A 23,406-nucleotide genomic window follows, 5' to 3' on the forward strand; every position below is an offset into this window, starting at 1 on the left:
GACTCCGTTGCAGATTTTCTCACCATTGGTACTGGCACGGAGGTGCCTATTTTGTATTGTAACCTCCAGGTAGTAGCTGGAGATCTCCTGCTATTACAACTGATCTCCAGCCCATAGAGATCAGTTCACCTGGAGAAAATAACCGCTTTGGCCATTGGACTCTATGGCATTGAAGTCCCTCCCCTCCCCAAACCCCTCCCTCCTCAGGCTCCACCCCAAAAGCCTCCCGCCAGAAGCGAAGAAGAACCTAGTAACCCTGTGGCCAGCCATGTGCATTCGAACAGCATCCGAGATGGGGAAAAGACTTTCGCTGCAGTCTTAAGGACCGGAAACCTGCTGTTTGCCATTTTCATCAGTCTTCTTCGACTCACTCTCTTGCTGTCTTCAGGACAAAGCCGGTTTTCTTAACCCGCCGTCAGCCCCAACCGGCCCGGCCGCCCCGAATTCAAATGAGAAGGTTACACGTAAGAATAAATACAGGCTGAATTAATTACACTTTGCACTTAGCAGCAAAATAAATAGATATGTTTCACTGCAGGAGAATTGGCCCACTCGTTTTCCTGTTGCTTAAAGGTTAACCTCCGTTTCCTCGGTGAGTTGGTTTAGCAAAATCCTGGTCGATGCGAAGGCAAGAAAGCTCCTTTAGCAGAGGAGAGTGAGGAAGGTTTATATCCATGCATTAAATTCCCAGCTTGCTTCTCCCTTGGGCTCAGAGCAGGGAAAAAACAATTTTGAAGTGCACAAAACAAAACAAAAAAACCTGACTTAAAATGCATACAGATATGCCGCTGACATCCCCACAAACAGCGCCCAAAAGCAGCCAAATGGAGAGGGAGCTGAGAATGATAGCAGCACCTCAATTTGGTTTGGGGCTTCTCATGGGAAATGTTTCGATGAGAGATGGCCAAGGGAAATGGAGAAAAGCGATTAGAAAATGAAATTTAGGGGGCTTTTGGAAAGCAATAGGAAGGGGGACGTTTGCAAATGGTAGTCAAATGGAACCTCCATGTGAAGAGGCAGAATACCTCAAATATCAGATGCTGGGAAGGAACACAGGAGTGGGTAGGGTTGCCAGGTCCCTCTTCGCCAATGGCAGGAGGCTTTTGGGGCGGAGCCTGAGGAGGGCGGGGATTGGAGAAGGAAGGGACTTCAATGCCATAGAGTCCAATGGCCAAAGCGGCCATTTTCTCCAGGAGAACTGATCTCTCTCGGCTGGAGATCAATTGTAATAGCGGGACATCTCCAGCTAGGACCTGGAGGTTGGCAACCCTAGGAGTGGGCCATCATTTTCGTATTGTTGATTTTTTAAAAGTTGTACACCATCTTTCCAAATGGGTATACAATCGATACATACAGGAGTATAGAAAGATATCCAATAGAGATCCCAGATCATAACCCAAAATTAGGCAAAACTTGGCTATAAAATAAATGCTTTGCATTCCTCTTGAAAAGACACCAACAAAGAGATCTTAGGAAACTCTTGCAGTAAATGGTTTCATAGAAGCAAGCATGGGATTTTGGCCCCACCTGACAAAAAGAGGGTTGCCTCAATAGATAGGGTTGCCAACCCCCAGGTACTAGCTGGAGATCTGCTATTACAACCGATCTCCACCCAATCGAGATCAGTTCACCTGGAGAAAATGGGCGCTTTGGCAATTGGACTCTATGGCATTGAAGTCCCTCCCCTCCCCAAACCCGGCTCTCCTTAGGCTCCGGCCAAAAAACCTCCCGCCAGTGGCAAAGAGGGACCTGGCAACCCTATCAATAGAGTCAGGAATGTTTTTAGCGTATGGGAAGAGGCATGTACGTCCCAGGTATGTATGTCCCAGGCCATGAAGGGCTACGTATTAGGGTTGCCAACCTCCAGGTGTTAATAATAATAAATTGTGTAATTGTTCTGTAATTGTTGTGTACATATGTTCAATTAGAACATCGTATTTCTCTTGCAGTTTGTATTTGGGTGCTGTTTTTTTCGTATTCTCTACTCTGCAGCATTTTGCCTTTCTTGTTTTGGGAACCTCCAGGTGGTGGCTGAAGCTCTCCTGCTATTACAACTGATCTCCAGGCGACAGAGATCAGTTCACTTGGAGAAAATGGGCTCTTTGGAAGGTGGATTCTATGGCATTATACCCCGTTGAAGTACCTCCCCTCCCTAAACCCCGCCCTCCTCCAGGTATTTTCCAACCTAGAGCTGGCAACTTTATCGCCTAGCCAGGTAGAGTGGGGATTTGAACCCGGATCTCCCAGATCATCATCTAACACTCCAGCCACTCGGTGACTTTTGTTCTCCTCCCTCCGTGTCTTTTTGTGTCCCTCTGCCATATTCATTTTTGCAGGATTCCTGCGTGGAACAGAAATGCTTAAGAGCTGGATTCGAGTCCAGCAACACCTTAGAGACCAGCAAAAGTTTCGAGGAATGAATGTTCAAGAGTCAAAGGTATCTGATGAAGGGAGCTTTGACTCCCAAAAGCTCACACCCTGAAAATCTTGTTGGTCTCTAAGGTACTACTGGACTCGAATCTAGCTCTTCTACTACAGACCAACATGGCTACCCTCTAGAAATATTTAAATCACATATGTCAGAGAAAGAAAGAGGCATGTTCTAAGTTTAATGGACACCACTGCTAGCTAGCTTTCCTTCTTCCTTCCTTCCTTCCTTCCTTCCTTCCTTCCTTCCTTCCTTCCTTCTTTTCTTTCTTTCTTTCTTTCTTTCTTTCTTTCTTTCTTTCTTTCTTTCTTTCTTTCTTTCTCTCTCTCTCTCTCTCTCTCTCTCCCTCCCTCCCTCCCTTCTCCCTCCCTCCCTCCCTCCCTTCCTTCCTTCCTTCCTTCTTTCTTTCTTTCTTTTCTTTCTTTCTTTCTTTCTTTCTTTCTTTCTTTCTTTCTTTCTTTCTTTCTTTCTTTCTCTCTCTCTCTCTCTCCCTCCCTTCTCTCTCCCTCCCTCCCTCCCTCCCTTCCTTCCTTCCTTCCTTCTTTCTTTCTTTCTTTCTTTCTTTCTTTCTTTCTTTCTCTCTCTCTCGCTCTCTCTCTCCCTCCCTCCCTCCCTCCCTTCTCCCTCCCTTCTCCCTCCCTCCCTCCCTCCCTTCCTTCCTTCCTTCCTTCCTTCCTTCCTTCCTTCCTTCCTTCCTTTCTTTCTTTCTTTTTTCTTTCTTTCTTTCTTTCTTTCTTTCTTTCTTTCTTTCTTTCTTTCTTTCTTTCTTTCTTGTTTATAGACGAGAAGGGAATTGGACAAGCTTTCAAAAGCAAAGGAACCGAAAAGGGGCCGGGTCTTTTCTTTCTGGAGTATTTTTTTTTTAATGGTGTTCTGCATAATTCAGAAATGGGGCGGGGGGCTGTCAGGTTTTTTTTTTTTAAGAAAAAAGGAATTAGTAAAAGAATTGGAAAAAAACCCCGAAAAGTGGAAATGCGGAGGGAAGCGTGTGGATGAATTTTAATGCAATCAGAAAGCTGTAATAATGGTAATAAAGGAATACATTCAGACGTCAAGAGGAGGCAGAAAGGGAGCAGGGCCTGCGAAGCCAGAATTTCAATGAGGCCCCGGCGAGTTGGGCGCTCCCGCCTTCCTCCCAATGAAGGAAATGGAATTTTTAAGCACGGGCGAAAGAGGGATTAACAATTGGCAGGTTCTTCGGCCTTTTGTCTTTTGGCGAATCCCATTTAATCACTGCCTTTAATATTAAGGAGGCTGTGGGCCAGGCGCGGCATCTACGGCTTGGGGGAAGGCATGAATGATATAGCGAGCCGGAGAAAGATAAGGCCGTGGCGGCCCGGGCGACTTGCAGGAAGTGTTTCAATTACCGCTGCCCAAGTCTTTAAAAACTGAAGTTTAATTTGATCTGAAATGGAGTCACCGCTCCGGCGCAAGAAAAATATGTCCCCCCGCCACACATACACACACACAAACCCTTTCTTTCCCTTTTTAATCGCTCTTCCTCGCATGCACTGTTCCAGCCGTCCCGAGAGATCGAGGCTGGAACGGTGCCGCGTATTAATGTCACCGCCTTTTTAGGCTTCCGGAGGAAGGGTTTTTTTCCCTCGAGCGCCTTCGGGTCACCCGCTGAAATGAGTTTAGGTGCTGAAACTTATTTCTCCGACACGTCAGCCTCCGCACCGCTGACCCCACCAAGGGTGTCGAGAATCTCGGAAGATTTCCTCCGAACAAGTGCGAAAATCCCGCTGTTCCTCGAGCTTAGCTGGAATCAAGGAATATATCCGATCTCCTGCTATTACGAGTGATTTCCAGCCGATAGAGATCGGTTCACCTGGAGAAAAAGGGCCGCTTTGCCAATTGGACTCTATGGCATTGAAGACCCTCCCCTCCCCAAACCCTGCCCTCCACAGACTCTGCCCCAAAAACCTCCCGCTGATGGCGAAGAGGGACCTGGCAACCCTAGGGTGCGTGCACATGTGTGCAGTCCAACAAGGTAACAGAGATGCTAAATTCACCTCGCTGTGCCTTCTGGTTGAAGCAGAAGTAAAGGAGGTTTCAACATCTAAAACCCAGTTCAATTATTTCCTCCTTGAGCAAACACGCAACCAGGGAAATGTCTGGTTAGGGCTGCCAACCTCCAGGTAGTAGCTGGAGATCTCCCGCTATTACAACTGATCTCCAACCAATACAGATCAGTTCCCCTAGAGAAAATGGCCGCTTTGGCCATTAGACTCTATGGCATTGAAGTCCCTCCTCTCCCCAAACCCCGCACTCCTCAGGCTCCACGCCAAAAATCTCCAGGTATTTCCCTACCGGCAGCTGGTAAGCCTATGTCTGGTCCTGAGTGGCATGGGGCTGCCAACTCCAGTTTCGGAAATACCTGGAGATTTGAAGATAGATCCTCAAACAGGGCGGTTTTGGGCAGGGACAGGCATTGGTAGGGTATAGTGGCATGCATTCCAAAGCAGCCACTTTCTCCAGGAGAAGTGGAATAAATGTTTTAAATAAATAAATGATTTATGTCCTCTGGAGATCAGTTGCAATAGCAGGAGATCTCCAGCCCCCACCCGGAGGATGGCCACAGTCGAGTGGCATGAAATAGAGGGGCAAAGCTCTTTAGAAGCCGGAGCAACACTGCGGCGGCACAAGGGCCCATTTAATCTGGGATAGGGGGCACTTACACTGTCACGGGTGGTGTCCATGCCAGCGACAGGACCCAACGTAACGGTGTGGGGCTCGGGCACCAGCAGTGCCTCCTGGCAGTATTCCAGCAGCGCAAATCCCTACGCTTGCAGCCTGGGAGGCATCCCAGGGGGTGGAGATGCCTTTGGGCAGCTTCCTAACCCCTTCCACCCTGGGAATGCCCCTTCTCACAGCAGCATGGCTACACCACCCTTTTTGGTGGCGTAGCCCCATTGATTTCTATGGAGGATTTTCAGGTAAGTTTTATTTTTATTTTAATGGCCGTTTTGCGCCGCTCCCAGCTGCCCCCCCCCTTAGGATTGGGCTTGACTATGTCCTATTGATGATTCTTTGACGATGTTCTAATGATGATTAGTTGACGATGTTCTAATGATTATTCGTAATACCAGATTTGTAAGGATGATTCGTAATACCAAAAGAAAATCTTAGGACATACAAGATGATTGGCACCGTGCATTGGAGAGGGGCTGTGGCTCAGTGTTAGTACTTGGCATGCAGAAGGTCCCAGGTTCAATCCCTGGCATCCCCAGTTAAAGGGACTAGGCAAGTGTGTGTGTGTGTGTTAAGTGCCGTCAAGTCGCTTCCGACCCTATGAATGAAAGTCCTCCAAAATGTCATATCTTTGACAGCCTTGCTCAGATCTTGCAAATTGAAGGCTGTGGCTTCCTTTATTGAGTCTGTGTAGAGGTAGAGGTCTATAACATTATGCATGGTGTGGAGAGTGTGGACAGGGAGAAGCTTTTCTCCCTCTCTCATAATACCAGAATCTGCTGAAGCTGGAGGGTGAGAGATTCCAAACAGATAAAAGGAAGTATTTCGTCACACAACTCATAGTTAAATTGTGGAACTCCCTGCCCCAGGATGTGGTGATAGCTGCCAACTTGGGAGGCTTTAAGGGGAGAGTAGACATGTTCTTGGAGGAGAGGGCTATTCATGGCTACTCATCAAAATGGATGCTAGTTATGATGCATACCTATTCTCTCCAGGATCAGAGGAGCATGCCTAATATATTTGGGTGCTGTGGAGCACAGACAGGACAATGCTGCTGCTGTTGTCTTGCTTGTGGACTTCCGAGAGGCACCTAGTTGGCCACTGTGTGAACAGACTGCTGGACCTGATGGGCCCTGGCCTGATTCAGCATGGCTTTTCTTAAATTTTTATACCTATTCTCTTTAGGATCAGAGGAGCATGCCTATTATATTAGGTGCTGTGGAATACAGGCAGGATGCTGCTACAGTTGTCTTATTTGTGGGCTTCCTAGAGGCACCTGGTTGGCCACTGTGTGAACAGACTGCTGGACATGATGGGCTTTGGTCTGATCCAGCAGGGCTTTTGTTATGTTCTTATGAGTAGGCAATACTAACTTTATTGGCCCAAAGGTCTGATTCAGTATAAGGTAGCTTGATGTGTTCATGTGTTAATTAATAAATCTGGGATAATTACCACTCCCTGGCTGTGTACTCTGTCACCCATGTTCATTCCTTCCTTCTATCTCTAGTTGTTACTTTATTATTCTGGAAGGGTTCCATTTTTCTCATAAACCTAACACTTGGTTTTGTACACATGCCAGGATTATATGAGATGCGGATATCCATCTATATGATAATGCAGGCGTCCACCTATATGATTTTTGCTCTTGCCTCTCTGTGACCCTGGCCACCTGGGTGTCACTGGTCCGGTGGAATAGCCTGACACCATCTTCTCCGGTTCTCCCATCTTCATTAATTGGCGCATCTTGCCTCTGGGCCCCCCTCTGCCTTTTGCCTTTCTCGTGCACTGCCTTCGTCTCCCCAACTCGTCTGACGCCTCGGCTTCACAACTTCTCATCGAAACAGAACATTTAAATACAAATAGAACAAGGAATAATTTAACCCCTGTTTGCACCAGGAAAGGTGCCGGGGCTTCCTATAAACACCAAGAGCAAGGTTTGAAAATGCTGCACACTGAATCTGACAGGTTTGTGCGTGCGGCGGGCAGCCGACACCACCAAAACAAAAAACAGTCTGGTGCAAGGAACCCAATATGCTTGGAGGCTGCCTGGAAACTGCTTAGAGTTGCCAACCTCCAGGTGGGGTCTGGAGATCTCCCAGAATTATAACTGATCTCCAGACAACAGAGTTCTATTCCCCTAGAGCAGTGGTTCCCAAACTGTGTTCCACGGAGCACTTGGTGCTCCACGAAGTATCTTCTAGTGCTCTGTGCTTGAAGTGGCTGGTTAAACATGATAACATATTTTTTTTTCGTGAAATACAAGATCTGGAAACATAGCCGCTCATCACAGCAATTGATCTGCTTCATACCATGATGGCAAAAGGAACCCAACAGAGACCTTGAACCGAGGACTCCAGGGACTGCACGCCATCTCATCTTGGAGTCCATGGTTAAGTTGCCTACCTGCGCTCAAGATTAAGAGTCCTACTCTCTAATACTTGACAGAGTGGTCAACCAGTTCCTCTGGAGGTCCAACAACAGGGCCTAGAGGCCGAGGCCTTCATAAGAACACCAGAAGAGCCCTGCTGGATCAGACCAGTGGTCCATCTAGTCCAGCATCCTGTCTCACCCAGTGGCCAACCAGTTCTGGTGGTTGGAAGTCCAACAGCCCACACATGTGCGGTCTGCCCGGAACATCCTGTGCTTGGAGTGGTGGTGTTCAGTTTCAAATAGTGGAGAAGCTGCTCACCCCATACACACATACAGATTGCGTCTAATGGGAATTAGGTGTATCTCTTGTATATATAACAACTAAGTAAATATCAGAGGATCGTTCTTAGTCATCATAACAAAAGAACAGCCATCCTTCAGAAGTGCAGGTTAGAAAAAAGCTACTTTTAATTTTTGTGGTTGTTTACTGTTCAAAGAATGCTAAAAGGACTGTGAACAGTGAAGCCAAAATGTCTCTTACCAAAGGCAGCTGAGAAGCAACAGTCATGGGGAAAGATTCAGGCAAAACAGTGACCCAGCAGGGGACTACGTATTACTTGAAGGATTTAAAAAAATCCTCAAATAACTGCATAATGCTTTCTTTCATCCAGCTTTTCCAAACTGTTACATAAACCACTTCCTTTCCTGTAGCCTCAAGCTTTTATTTCTTCATGTACAACCCAGGAGAAATCAGATGATCATTCTGAATTATCAGTATAACTAAAGAATGATTAGTCAGCAGAGGTACAGGTTAGAAAAAGCTATTTAATCCCCAAGTCCCAGACAATGTCAGCTGTCAATATTGATGCCAAAGTATTCTGCGAAGGTTCATCTGACTGTCAAACATGTTTGCAACCATAAGTTCATCTCACAGTTTAAAAGAACTCATTTGAACCATCAACTTTTTCGTTGAACCAGAGAAATGGTGCTGCTGCAGTCGTCTTGTTTGTGGCTTCCTAGAGGCACCTAGTTGGCCCCTGTGTGAACAGACTGCTGGACTTGATGGGCCTTGGTCTGATCCAGCAGGGCCTTTCTTATGTTCTTATGTTAAATTACAAAATGCTTTTACAACCATGCTATACAGACATCTTTTGTGTATTCCTGTTGTAAACATTAGGGCCTGGGGATTAATAAGAATTGACCATCTGGTTCCTCAAGCCATCTGGGTTTGGCATCCTATCTTCTCAGAGAGGGTTAATATGCACATTCCTTCATTGAATGTAAAATAAGCCCGGAGAATTTGTTTATTTATTGACAAGTATTTATTCAAATTGGTTACATCTGTTCTGTAAATGTCTCCAGAGAAGGAGGAAGGAATTATTGCTCACATTTACACAGAACAAGAGTCCAGTAGCACCTTAATTACTAACAAAATTTCTGGCAGGGTATGAGTTTTCATGGGGCACAACTCACTTCTTCAGACCCTCCAGATGACAGAGATCAGTTCCCCTGCTGAAAATGGCAACTTTGGATGGTGGACTGTATGGCGTTCTACCCCGCTGAGGTCCCTCCCCTTCCCAAATCCCACCCTCTTCTGGCTCCACTCCCCCAAATCTGCTGTAACGTCTGGTTCCAGAACTGGAAACCCTACCCAGGATCCTTTTGGGAGAACCCGTGACTGTTAAAGTGATGTATTATAAAGCTGTAGCTAGCAGCCAGCGTGGTATAGTGGTTAAAGTGTCAGATTAGGATCTGGGAAGCCCAGTTTCGAATCCCACCCCTTCCATGGAAGCTCACTGGGTGACCTTGGGCCAGTCACACACACACACAGTAGGGTTGCCAACCTCCAGGTAGTAGCTGGAGATCTCCCACTATTACAACTGATCTCCAACCAACAGAGATCAGTTCCCCTGGAGAAAATGGCTGCTTTTGCAATTGGACTCTATGGCATTGAAGTCCCTCCCCTCCCCAAACCCCACCCTCCTCAGGCTCCATCCCAAAAATCTTTATTTATTTATTTATTTTTATTTCTGTTATTTATAGCCCACCTTTCTCACTTGGACTCAAGGTGGATTACATAGAATGCATCAGTACAATCAACAGGATGGGACCTTGAATGAACAATGCAATAGGAATTAGGGATGTAGAACTGACCCAAAACATAAGTATTAACATGACACATTAAATGATGCAAACACTGTATTGTCGGATCCTAGTTTCCGCAAGCTATACTCAGTAGTAGAGACCACAGTCCCGAATCATTTATCCAAATAATTTTGTGAAACATTTAGTACAGTGCGACTCTATCACCTGCATAGTAAAGTGCTCTTGAATAATTCCCAACCTGAAGCTGGCAACCCTAACACTCAGCCTAGCCTACCTCGCAGGGCTGCTGAGGGGATAAAACGGAGGTGAACGATTTAAGCCACTTCGGATCCGTTGGGGAGAAAAAGGCAGGTTGGAAATAGATTTAAAATATGCCGGAGTCTCACAACTTTCAAAACCGAATTCCCTTACAAGTGAAAGTGTTCACACGACCAAAGGGTAGGAGGCTGAAATTGCTTTGCGGCTGCTTCTCGGATCTCCGATTTATTTGGGCCCCCCCTTTTGTCATTCACAGTCCCTGGAGACGTTGCCCTCCCAAAACTTGCTCTGGCAGATGCTGCCCCACTGAGTCTGTTCCGCTTTCCCATTCCTTCTGAAATATGGTAAGCATCTCTTTATTTTGTTCCAGAAGACAGAAAACTCTTTGTGGGCATGCTCAACAAGCAGCAGTCAGAAGACGACGTGCGCAGGCTATTTGAGGCGTTTGGGAACATTGAGGAGTGCACGATCCTTCGGGGCCCAGATGGCAACAGCAAAGGTAAGACAAAAGAAAAGGAAGGGGAAATAAAGCAGCTTTGTGCTGGCCCGTTGCAAGCATTCATGGGAAACTGGGTTTTCCCACGAGTCTTTGGTGAGGAAGCAGCCAATACAGACTATGAAAAGTAAGTACTTTTCAAGGTAGTCACCAAATTCACAGCGTAGCTGCAAGGGACTGTCCTTGCATGAACCCCAATGTTTGGTAGAGTTTGGGTTGGGGGTCCAATTTTATGGGGTCCCGAAGGGGTCAACACCCTCCTTCATAGAAGAGCATTGTAAACTTTACCATGCTTTTCTATGGAGGAGGGAGTGACCCCTTCAGGACCCCATAAAATCGGACCCCTGGCCCAATCTTCACCAAATCTCGGGGTTCGTGCAAGGACAGTCCCTTGAAGCTACTCTGAAAATTTGGGAACTCTACCTTCAAAAATGACCCCACAGGAGCTTTTAAAAAAAAATCCCAATAGACTTAAATGGACCCGAATGTTTTCGGTAAACCCGGAAATAAAGGCGAATACCCCTTTACCATTAGGGGTATTTGGCTTTTTCTGGGTTTACAGGGGGAAAACTGGCCCAATAAACCCGAACCCAAAATTTACCTTTTTTCCCCCTTTTTTTGCACAATCCTAGCTGCCATATGCCTTTCTCTCCTGGCCAAAGAATGAATGATGTCTGGAGCCCATGTTCATGGAATCGGTGTGTAATGCCTGGTGTAATGCCGTACTGTCCACCCTCCAAAGCAGCCATTTTCTCCAGGGGACCTCCTCTCTGTTGCCTGGAGATCAGCTCTCATTCCAGGAGATCTGCAGACCCCAGCTGGGGGCTGGCAATACGGTTTCCAGGTCCCTCTTTCCCACCAGCGGGAGGTTTTGGGGGTGGAGCCTGAGGAGGGAGGGGTTAGGGGAGGGGAAGGACATCAATGCCATAGGGTTCAATTGCCGAAGTGTCCATTTTCTCCAGGTGAACTGATCTCTATCGGCTGGAGATCAGCTATAATGGCAGGAGATCTCCAGCTAGTACCTTGAGGATGGCAACCCTAGCTGGTAACCCTACTGTATCCTGACCTGTGTTAGCTGTACCGTCTACATTTGGGGATGGAGCCCGGGGAGAGTGGGCTTTTGGGAGGGGAGAGCGCTCAGCAGAGATGTGATGCCATACAGTCCACCCACTGAAGCTTCCATTTGCCATATCCTCTAGGCCAGGGGTATCTGACTCATTTGTTATGAGGGCTGGATATTACAAAAATGTCACTTGGTTGGGCCGGGCCAAGTGCACTATAAAATTTAATGCTAGGTACAAGAGATTTAATGCCAGGTACCCTGTTGGAAAGGGGAGGGGCCATGGCTCAGTGGTAGAGCATCTGCTTGGCATGCAGAAGGTCCCAGGTTCATTCCCCGGCATCTCCAGTTAAAGGGATTAGGCAAGTAGGTGCTGTGAAAGACCCTTGCCTGAGACCCTGGAGAGCTGCTGCCGGTCTGAGTAGACAATACGGACTTTGGTGGACCAAGGGTCTGATTCAGTATAAGACAGTTTTATGTGTTCATCATGAAATATAAGATCCCCATAGCACAGAGTGGTAAGCTGCAGTAGTGCAGTCCAAGCTCTGCTCATGATCTGAGTTCAATCCCGATGGGAGTTGGTTTCAGGTAGCCGGCTCAAGGTCGACTCAGCCTTCCATCCTTCCGAGGTCGGTAAAGTAAGGATCCAGCTTGCTGGGGGTAAGTGTAGACGACTGGGGAAGGCAATGGCAAACCACCCCATAAACACAGTCTGCCTAGTAAATGTTGGGATGCGACGCCACCCCATGGGTCAGTAATGACCCGGCGCTTGCACAGAGGACTACCTTTACGAGAGATACAAACTTTATATAGAAGATACAAGAAATGCCAATTAATGATGTTATTTTTACTTTATCTTTTACTTAAAATACAAACATGCTTAAAACAATAACACTCTTACAGTATTTTCTTTTATTTAACAGTCTTTGATCATTGACACCTCGGGACTGGGGTGGGGGGTGGCTGCCTCGGCTGGCATGTTTGCAGCGGGCTTGCCAGCCCAGACTGGAAATGCGGGGGCTGCCTCGGCTGTCTCGCGGGCTGAATATGAGCTCTCAAGGGGCCAGATCTGGCCTGCGGGCTGTATGTTTGACACCCCTGCTGTAGGGGAACTGATCTCTGTAGTGTGGAAATTGGTTGTAATTCCAGGAAATCTACTGCTCATTCAGTACTCAGACTACAATTAAATATCACAAGCAGTATGATCTTTAGCTATCTGAGTGTTCAATATACAGAAGGGATTCTTGAACATTCACAGAAAACCATGTCTAGATAGGGTTGCCAACAATGGCTTGGGAAGTTCTTGATGATTTGGGGTCAGAGCCTGGGGTGGATAGGGGTGGGAGCTCGGCAGGGTACAATGCCATAGAGTCCACTCTCCAAAGCAGGCATTTTCTCCAGGGGGAATGATCGCTGTTACATAAGAACATAAGAAAGGCCCTGCTGGATAAGATCAAGGTCCATCAAGTCCAGCAGTCTGTTCACACAGTGGCCAACCAGGTGCCTCCAGGAAGCCCACAAACCAGACAACTGTAGCAGCATTGTCCTGCCCGTGTTCCACAGCACCTAATATAATAGGCCTGCTCCTCTGATCCTGGAGAGAATAGGTATAAGAACATCAGAAAAGCCATGCTGGGTCAGACCAAGGCCCATCAAGTCCAGCAGTCTGTTCACACAGTGGCCAACCAGGTGCCTCTAGGAAGCCCACAAACAAGATAAAAGAAGCATTATCCTGCCTGTGTCCCAAAGCACCTAATAGGCATGCTCCTCTGATCCTGGAGGTAATAGGCATAAGAACATAAGAAAAGCCCTGCTGGATCAGACCCAGGCCCATCAAGTCCAGCAGTCTGTTCACACAGTGGCCAACCCGGTGCCTCCAGGAAGCCCACAAGCAAGGCGACTGCAGCAGCAGCATCCTGCCTGTGTTCCAAAGCACCTAATATAACAGGCATGCTGCTCTGATCCTGAAGGGAATAGGTATAAGAACATCAGAAAAGCCCTGCTGGATCAGACCCAGGCCCCATCGAGTCCAGCAGTCTGTTCACACAGTGGCCAACCAGGTGCCTCAAGGAAGCCACAAACAAGACGACTGCAGCAGCATAACCCTGCCTGTGTTCCACAGCACCTGATATAATAGGCATGCTCCTCTGATACTGGAGAGAATAGGTATGCATCATGACTAGCACCTATTTTTACTAATAGCCATGAATAGCCCTCTCCTCCATGAACATGTCCACTCCCCTTTTAAAGTCTTCCAAGCTGGCAGCCATCACCACATCCTGGGGCAGGGAGTTCCACAATTTGTTGCCTGAAGATCTGTTCTAATTTCAGGAGATCTCCAGGCTTCACCTGGAGGCTGGTAACCCCGGCGAGGCCCCACCTGAAACAGCAAACTGTACCTGCTTCCAGGGGCCTTGCATGGTGCCCGCTGACCGTACAAACCAGTCTGCTCTGTTTGAAGCAGAGAGAGCCTAGGTCTATCGGACGGCGCTGTCCCTAAACATCATGACCCTGAATCTCTGTTTCTAGTATCGCTGCGCGCGTCCCCATGTTTCTGCTGTGTTTTATCTCACGTCCTCCACGGCTAAAGCCCGAGTCACTTGGATCATCTTTGATGCAACTTTCCCCTCTCATCCATTACGGTGACGGAGATTTCTCTCCGCCGCGTTGCAGAAATGATGTCTCTTCACGTTGTCGCCTGTCAAAATAGCCGGTGACATATGAACTGCCTCAGCAGGGCTGGTATCATCTGCGGGAGCTTGCAGGTGATGATATAATACAAGCAGATCAATATTTAATGCCAGGTGAATGATGGCTTTCCTCTCCAAACTGAACAGAAGATTCTCTGTTCAGATGGGATCCTGTCGGTTTCGACTCAGGAGCTCTTTCCAGGGCCCAATCTCCCACATTTAGGGTTGCCAGGTGCCTGTTAATAATTAACAGGCCTGCCCGCCACCCCTCAGCTGACCGGTGGGAGAAACAGGCCAGCTAGGGTGGCACTAGGGTTGCCAACCTCCAGGTAAAAGCAGGCGATCTCCTGCTATTACAACTGATCTCCAGCCGATAGAGATCAGTTCACCTGGAGCAAATGGCCACTTTGGCCAGTGGCAAAGAGGAACCTGGCAACCCTAGGTGGCACAAAAATGTCCCGTCCAAGGTAAACCCGGAAGCAACGGGGACACTCTACCATGTCCCTCTATTGAAGTCCCTCCCCTGCCCAAACTCCACCCTCCTCAGGCCCCACCCCCAAAACCTCCCACCAGTGGTGAAGAGGGACCAGGCAACCCTCGTGCCAACACAGCTCCCAAGTTGGGCCCAGTTGTGTGGTGTACTATTTACAGGGAGCACTTGGTTTCTTCTGTATCCCCACATCATTTCTCTCCTGCTGGCTGTCCCGACATCCTCTGTTTTCCCTGTTTCCTTCTCTCCTTCCCACTCACCAACCAACTTGCCTTTAATCTGCCCTCCATTTATTACTTCCTTTATATCCTCCCCAAACCCCACCCTCCCTCGTTCCATCCCCAAATCTCCAGGAATTTCCTAACTCGGAGCTGGCAACCCTAGGCCCCACAAGGAGTTGTGGTGCAGGGAGATAGAGACAAGTTGGAAACTTCCCATATGGGCACCCACAAAACCAAACCTCTTCCAGGATTCAATAAGACGCAAAGGGTTCAGCCCGTTTTAGTTTCCTTAAAAGGTGGAGAAAATTGGGGTATAAAAACCAACCCTCCTCCTTCTTCTTAGCATTTTGAGGACATTGAGCATGCTCAGGTTTTTTAGGGCAAGGTAATTCTAGGTAATTCAGTTGCAGCAGTCATCTGCAAAGTTTTTCTTATCCATGGGGGTAGAAAATGCCGTCAAGTTGATGTCCAGCTAAGTTACAGCAACTCCATTGAGTTTTCAAGGCTAGAAGAAGAAGAGCTGGTTTTTACATGCCGACCTTCTCTACCACTTAAGGCAGAATCAAACCGGGTTACAATCACCTTCCCTTCCCCTCCCCACAACAGACACCCGGTGAGGTAGAAGGGGCTGAGAGAGCATGACTGGCCCAAGGCCACCCAGCTGGCTTCATGTGGAGGAGTGGTGAAACAAATTCACCAGATTAGCCTCCGCCACTCCTATTCAGGAGTGGGGAATCGAACCCGGTTCTCCAGATCAGAGTCCACCACTCTTAACCATTACACCACTCCTGCTCTCGTTCAGAGGCGGCTTGCCATCGCCTCCCTCTGCATCACAACTCTGGACTTCCGTGGTGGCCTCCTATCTAAGTGCTAACCAGGGCTGACCCTGCATACATTCTGAGACCTGACAAAACTGGGATAGGCTGGGCCGTCCAAGCCAGGGCTATTGTGTGTGTGCACAGTGCCATCAAGTCACAGCCAACGTATGGTGATCCTGTAGGGTTTTCAAGGCAAGAGATGTTTAGAGGTGGTTTTTGCCATTGCCTGCCTCTGTGCAGCATCCCTGGACTTCCTTAGTGGTCTCCCATCCAAGTACTAACAACGGCCGACCCTGCTTAATTTCCAAGATCTGACAAGATCAAGCTGGCCTGGGCCACCCAGGTCAAGGCAAGGTATTTCAGAAGTGGTTTGCCAGGGCCTGCCTCTGCATAGCGACCTGGACTTCCTGGGTGGTCTCCCAACCAAGTACGAACCAGGGCTGAACCTGCTTAGTTTCTGAGATCTGATGAGATCAGGTTAACCCGGGACATCCAGGTCTGCAGAGTTACTCCAGTCTAAGTGCATTGAAATCAATGGCCTTGGATTAGAGTAACTCTGCATAGGATTTTACTTTAAGTCTTTCTTTTATGCAAACCTGTGGAGTCCCCCAAATATGTAGAAAAGGCTACCACATCTTGTGGAGGGGGCAAGGTTTACGGCTTTCATGATAGACATGAGTCCATCCATTGACTATTAGATATTGTAAAATGAAACAAAGATCTGATGAACCTTTGGCATAAGAAGTCCTCAACGAAGAACTCTACAAGAACTTAGTAGCGAGGATAGCTGAAATGAATCTGTTCGTTTATCATTTAAAAAAATATATTGGCTTATTCAATAGTAAACTATCCTCCCTTCCTGATAGGGTTGCCAGGTGCCCGCTGGTGGCGGGCAAACCCCCGGTAAAGTGCCCCTCTGCCCGCCGACCAGCTGAGGGTCGGCTGGTAATCGTGCACACGCATGCCCGTGTGCCAGCCGGGAAGCCTGTCTTCTCCCTCCCCAGGGCGAGCGGGCTGCCCATTGCAGGCCCGCACGCCAGCCAGGAACCTTCCCTTGCCCTCCCCGAGGCGAGCAGACTGCCCGCTGCAGCCCCATGCGCCAGGCAGCACTTCTGGTTTACAACGCTCGCACATAACACAGAAAGCTCCCGCCAAAGGTAAGTGGGGACCTGGCAACCCTACTTCCTGATCATTTTTGTGTGTTGTTCAGCTGCCCTCTCTGGTCTTGAAATCCACATGGGCATAAACTTCACCCATCGCTTGAGCGATCTCGATGTGTCAGTCATAAACGGTGAAATGCAGAAAGGATCAATGCTTTTTTGAAGATGCCCTCCTCCTTCCTGAGACTTCGCCAACTCTTATTTCTTTGTTCCTATTCCACTTGCCTACCCAGTCGGGAACACCAGGGCAGCTAACAATGATAACAAGAATAATAGAAATATGCCATAAAGAATGATAAAAATATACCAACAACAAAGCAGAGATAAATTCAACACAAGACAGCAGATTGAGATATAAGTCAGGAAGGAGGGATCCTTGAAGGAACTCCAGGCAGAGCAGGAAGTCTTCACCCACTGGTGGAAGACAGTGATAGAGAGGGACAGACGAATACCCCTGAGGAGGGAGTTCCATAATTTTATCACCAAGACCAAGGAAGCCACCCATCTAGCCTCAGAATGCAAGGGCACATGAAGCAGAAGCTCAGAAGATGACCTTCTGTGATGTAGTGGTTAAGAGCGGTGGTTTGGAGCGGTGGACTCTGATCTGGAGAACGGGGTTTGATTCCCCACTCCTCTGCATGAGTGGCGGAGGCTTATCTGTTGAACTGGGTTGGTTTCCTCACTCCTCCACATGAAGCCAGCTGGGTGACCTTGGGCCAGTCACAGCTCTCTTAGAGCTCTCTCAGCCCCACGTACCTCATAAGGTGTCGGTTGTGGGGAGGGGAAAGGAAGGTGATTGTAAGCCAGTTTGAGTCTCCCTTAAGAAGTCGGCATATAAAAACCAACTCTTCTTCTTCTTCTTCTTCTTCTTCTTCTTCTTCTTCTTCTTCTTCTTCTTCTTCTTCTTCTTCTTCTTGTTGGTACTAGGCATTCCTTAAGCAGGGCTGCCAGTTTGCTGTGATGGACAACCTCCTGCCCTTCACCCCCTGGCCCCCACTACTGTCCTTACAAGCAGTGGGAGCAAACGGGCGGGGGGAGGCATTGTGCAACAAAGCAGAGTTGTTTTCAGCTGAGTAACCGGAAGTGATGTCACTGTGTCACACAATGCTGCAGGAATCCTCCTCCCTGATCTCTATGGTAAAAACCATAGAGATCGGAAGGACTCCTAGAGTGTTGCAGGTGACTAGATAGGTGGCATCTTGAGTGAGGGCCTTCTTGGTCACGGTGCCCAAATTGTGGAACTCCCTCCCCAGGGATATTGGTCCGTGCCCCTCTATCACTGTCTACTGCCAGTGGATGAAGACTCTAGTCACTCTTGGAATCTCCCCAATCTCTATGGTAAAAACCATAGAGATCAGCGGGTTCCTAGAATGCTGTGCAACGCAGTGATAATCTGACTGGACCAGATGTTGTCTAAAAAGATAGCAGAAGTACATTTGGGAAGCGGTCTGGGAAAACACACCCCAAACACATCCAAGTATGGATCCTTCCCCCTCCCATCCACTTGAAGCACATTCTTATTGGCTTTTTTATTTCTTGTTTTTTTCTTCCCTGCAGGGTGTGCGTTTGTGAAATATTCCTCGCATGCGGAAGCCCAGGCGGCCATCAATGCCTTGCACGGAAGCCAGACAATGCCGGTGAGTCGTAACTTCTTGCCTGTTTGACCCCCCCCCCATGCTCTCAGAGCGTTAGTCCGTCCAGCCGAGCATTTCCTGCTCCAACTTGAAAGCAGAGCTGCCTGTCTGCACAGCGGCATTGTACAGCCCGGCTGCCTGAGGAATCAGTTCACGCTGCGGCTTGTGACTTACAAAAGGAAGAGAAGTTCTTTATTGTGAGAGAACTCCACACTAGATAGGAAAGGCAAAGGCTTCTAGCTAGCTACCTGAACTGGGATGGAGGAACCTGGTGGAGGGGAGAGAACCAGTGGGATACAGTTATCCCTGGTTACAAACTACATAGAAATGACAGGGAAGGGCATATTGGAGGGGGTGTTGCTATGTATATCAAGGAAGGCCTAGCATCTAATAAACTAGAAACCAAATTCAAATTCAAAAACCTTTATTGGCATAACAAATCGTGCAAGGTATTCCAGAATTTGGCAAATAATAAAAACATCAATATCAAAATCTGTAGCAATAGATATGAATAGAATGAGGTATGCCGGAGTACAGTGAATATAAGGTATATATAGAGAACGAGTGTCTACAAGTAACCGGAATAGCAGCTGTTATATTTTTTGTTTGATTTTTATCATTAGAGCTTGCTTCAAAAACATGGCTGCTATTTCTGTAGTTTCTGGATCATACCCGAAACTAGAAACCATAAAAAGGGCAGATTCGTCCGCGGTGTGCAAAATGTTGACGCATGTCATGCCCTTGCAACAACAAAAAAAAGAGAAAAAAGTTTGGGCAAAACATGTGCCAGTGCCATCATTTAAATAGAAAAAATAAGACCTCGCGGATTGTAAAGAAAAGTCCCTTAAAGTCAGGAAGCCAACGCATCATCTTTATTAAGAGAGGAATACGAAGTCTGGGCTCCCCAGTATAGAAGCAAAAACGTGATTAAGGGGAGACCAGGTGGAGGTGTTGAATATTATGGATGGCGTGACAAGAGTGACGAGAGAAAAATGATTCACTCTCACAAGCCCGACAGTGTAACTGATCGGCAGAAGGTCCAGAACAGACAAAAGAAGGGGTTGTTCAAAAAACCTATAATTAACATACGGGGTTCTATCCGTGCAATATGTGCAGCCAGTTGAGGGTTTTGAATGGAGGGGTGAGCTCTTTTCACGTATTCAGTCTGAATTTATTGAACATTCATGGGGTAAGGAAGCGGGATCCTGGTGGCAGGAATTAACTTCTGACCTGTGATCATTCATCAGACCATCAGGATTACGGTAAGAAGAAGAGTTGGTTTTTATATGCCGACTTTCTCTACCACTTAAGGAAGAATCAAACGGGCTTACAATCACCTTTCCCCTCCCCACAACAGACACCCTGGGAGGTAGGTGGGGCTGAGAGAGGGTGACTAGCCCAAGGTCACCCAGCTGGCTTCGTGTGTAGGAGTGGGGAAACAAATCCATTTCACCAGATTAGCCTCCGCCGCTCCTGTGGACGAGTGGGGAATCAAACCCGGTTCTCCAGATCAGAACCCACCGCTCCAAACCACCGCTCTTAACCACTACACCATGCTTGGCTTTGTACAGGCCTTTTATGTGTTTCCTTCTCGTTTTCTTTTTCAAGTTTTCTAAATTCGGTTGTTTCTTCGACAGCTGTTTTACATCTGCTGCATGCTCTTTCGATGTACGTTTGAAGGCTAACTTTTCCAACGCCAAATGATGTACAAGTTGCCCCTTTGCCTGCTATTTTTCTTATCCAATTACTATTCTTATCCAAACCAGTGGGTCACCTCATCTGTTACTTCAGGGGAGTCTTTGCATACCACCCTGAATTCATTGGAGAGACTATGAAATACAATCGAAACCACACCCCAAAAAAAACCTTATGTCACCAGCAATAGGTCGATGTCACTTCTGGTGCTCACTGGAACTAGGGAAACCAACCTCCAGGTGGTGGCTGGAGATCCCCCGCTATTGCCACTGATCTCCAGGCGACAGAGATGAGTTCCCCTGGAAAAAGTGGCCGCTTTGGAAATCGGACTCTATGGTATTGAAGTCCCCAAACCCCACCATCTCCAGACTCCACCTCCAAATTTCCAGGAATTTCTCTATCAGGAGTAGGGTTGCCAGGTCCCTCTTCGCCACCGGCAGGAGGTTTTTGGGGCAGAGCTTGAGGAGGGTGGGGTTTGGGGAGGGGAGGGACTTCAATGCCATAGAGTCCAATGGCCAAAGCGGCCATTTTCTCCAGGTGAACTGATCTCTGTCGGCTGGAGATCAGTTGCAATAGCGGGAGATCTCCAGCTAGCACCTGGAGGTTGGCAGCCCTAGGCCTCCTGCTGTCCCAAAGCTCGTCTTGCGGCTCAGCTTCTTGGAGTGGCAGACGCTTTGTCCTCCTCTTCCTCCGGCGGGGGGCATCCATCATCATTCCTGTCAGGTCTCAAGCCGTTTGCTCCTGCCGCAGACTCCTGTTCCTCCACAGCTGTCGCAATTATCGCTCCGCTGTGACTTCCTGTTCACACAACATATGTTGCCTCACACTTTCCCCAAAAAAGCAACTTTCTTGGATGGAAGTTTCATTTCTCAGCTTCTTTTCTTAGGGCACGCGGCTGCCTTCGCACTCCGACATGTTTCTCGGGGGGGGGGGGCTTTTGTCTCGAGAATGCAATCATGGTCATGGCCCACCTCTAGGGTTGCCAATAGGGTTGCCAACCTCCAGGTGGTCGCTGGAGATCTCCTGCAATTACAACTGATCACCAGCCGATAGAGATCAGTTCCCCTGGAGAAAATGGGCGCTTTGGCCATTGGACTCTATGGCATTGAAGCCCCTCCCCTCCCCAAACCCCGCCCTCCTCACGCTCCGCCCCAAATACCTCCCGCCGGTGGCGAAGAGGGACCTGGCAACCGTAGTTGCCAACCTCCAGGTAGTGGCTGGAGATCTCCCGCTGTTACAACTAAGATCAGTTCCCCTGGAGAAAATGGCCACTTTGGTAATTGGACTTGGGTAAATGGCAATATACCCCATTGACACCCCTCCTCTCTCCAAACCTTGCCCTTCCCAGGCTGCTAGGTTCATATGTAACATCCATCTTCATGTGGCTGGAAGTTTGGCCTACAGACCATGTAGCGTTGCCAACCTCCAGGTGGAGACTGGAGATCTCCTGGAGTTACAATTCATCTCCAAACGACAGAGATCACTTCCCCTGGAGAAAATGGCTGCATGAACGGTGGAGTCTGTGGTAGGGTTGCTATCTCTGGGTTGAGAAATTTCTGCCTGGGGGTGGCAAGGTTTGGGGAAGGGAGAGACCTCCGCAGGGGTATAATGGCATCGAATCCACCCTCCAAAGCAGCCATTTTCTCCAGGGGAACTGATCTCTGGAGCCTGCAGATTAGTTGTAATTCCTGGAGCTCTCCAGGCCCCACCTGGAGGTTGGCAACCCTACACTGTGGCATCCCGTCCCTGCTGAGATCCCCCCCCTCGCCAAACCCTGCCCTCCTTAGGCTCCAGCCCCAAATCTCCGGGAATTTCCCGACCCAGAGTTGGCAGCCCTGCTCGACCCCTTCTGCAGAAACGGATGCTGTTTGCTAGGAAAGCAAACTCTGTTGATTGCGAAAAAGTTGCATCTTGCGCAGTTTGCCAAAGAGGGGAAGCTCCTTTCTCGAGGCATGCGCTGCAGAGCTCAAAACCGCTGAATGGGCAGAAATCTCCCTACAGAGGAGTGGCGAGGCCGTCCTTGGTAATCAGGGGGTAGGGGTGCGATACCGTAGATTGTCCCGGATCCTTTTCTTTCTTTCTTTTAACAATTATTTTGATATAAGCAGCTCCAAACTCGAGAAGCCCTCCATGTAAATGGAAAGCAGTGGGGCTTGTAATTAGATTTGTGTACACTTTCATAAATTGCTCGGAAGCATCAAAGGCTGTGGCACACTTTTATATATCCTTCTTCTGTTAATTGAACAGTTGATGTGTGGATGGGAAGTGTTGGCTTTGCGGGCGATTATTTACAGACCTGCTGACAGCTGCGCTGTGAAAATTAACGGGAACAGCGCGGACTCCGTCGCGGCTCCTCACCAGAAGGGATCTGTTTCAAATTGGATTGTTGCTTCTGCAGGAGAAACTTTTCCTGGTCTCTTCAGTCCCCCTTCCGCTAACGTTTGCAGAAAAAGAAAAGAAAAATCCCAAGGAAAGAGAATCATAGCATCATAGAATCATAGAGTTGGAAGGTACCTCCAGGGTCATCTAGTCCAACCCCCTACATAAGGCAAGAAATTCACAACAACTTTTCCCCCACCACACCCCAGTGACCCCTACTCTGTGCCTGGAAGATGGCCAAAATGCCCTCCCTCTCATGATCTGCCTAAGGTCACAGAATCAGCATTGCTGACAGATGGCCATCTAGCCTCTGCTTCAAAACCTCCAGGGAAGGAGAGCTCACCACCTCCCGAGGAAGCCTGTTCCACCGAGGAACCGCTCTAACATGTTATGAAGAAGAACATGCCATTGGGTCATAACCAGAAGAGAAGAAGAAGAGCTGGTTTTTATACTCCACTTTTCTCTACTTTAAGGAGTCACAAAGTAGCTTACAACTGCCTTCTTTTCCTGTTAGAAAATTCTTCCTAATATCTAGACGGAAACTCTTTGGATTTAATTTCCACCCATTGGTTCTGGTCCGACCTTCTGGGGCAACAGAAAACAACTCCGCACCCTCCTCTATATGACAGCCCTTCAAGTACTTGAAGATGGTTATCCTATCCCCTCTCAGTCTTCTCCTCTTCAGGCTAAACACAGGAGACTTCAGCACTTCCTGTGGACGCAGAAGTCCCTGCCATGCCCCGAGAAAAGCAGAACCTATGAACAGTGGAACTGTTATTGCAGTGGTTATAATCCAGAAATTCTTTGGATTCTTTCTTTGTTTAAGAGCCCTGTCCAACTTGAAAATAGGTTTTCTCCCCACTGATTTCTGCATCATGAGCCCTGAGAACTGTTAATAGCAGGCCAA

General features: G+C 48.1%; 1 protein-coding gene across 1 annotated transcript in view; it reads left to right on the plus strand.

The window, feature by feature from the left end:
• CELF4 (CUGBP Elav-like family member 4) overlaps positions 1-23,406 on the plus strand; it is a 748,518-nt gene that overhangs the window by 636,395 nt on the left and 88,717 nt on the right. The window contains exons 4-5 of the mRNA XM_056848895.1: positions 10,227-10,355; positions 18,349-18,428. Coding sequence (XP_056704873.1) covers positions 10,227-10,355; positions 18,349-18,428 — 209 coding nt within the window. The remainder of the gene's footprint in view (positions 1-10,226; positions 10,356-18,348; positions 18,429-23,406) is intronic.

This window comes from Euleptes europaea, chromosome 4, assembly GCF_029931775.1.
Source record: "Euleptes europaea isolate rEulEur1 chromosome 4, rEulEur1.hap1, whole genome shotgun sequence".
Taxonomy (NCBI): domain Eukaryota; kingdom Metazoa; phylum Chordata; class Lepidosauria; order Squamata; family Sphaerodactylidae; genus Euleptes; species Euleptes europaea.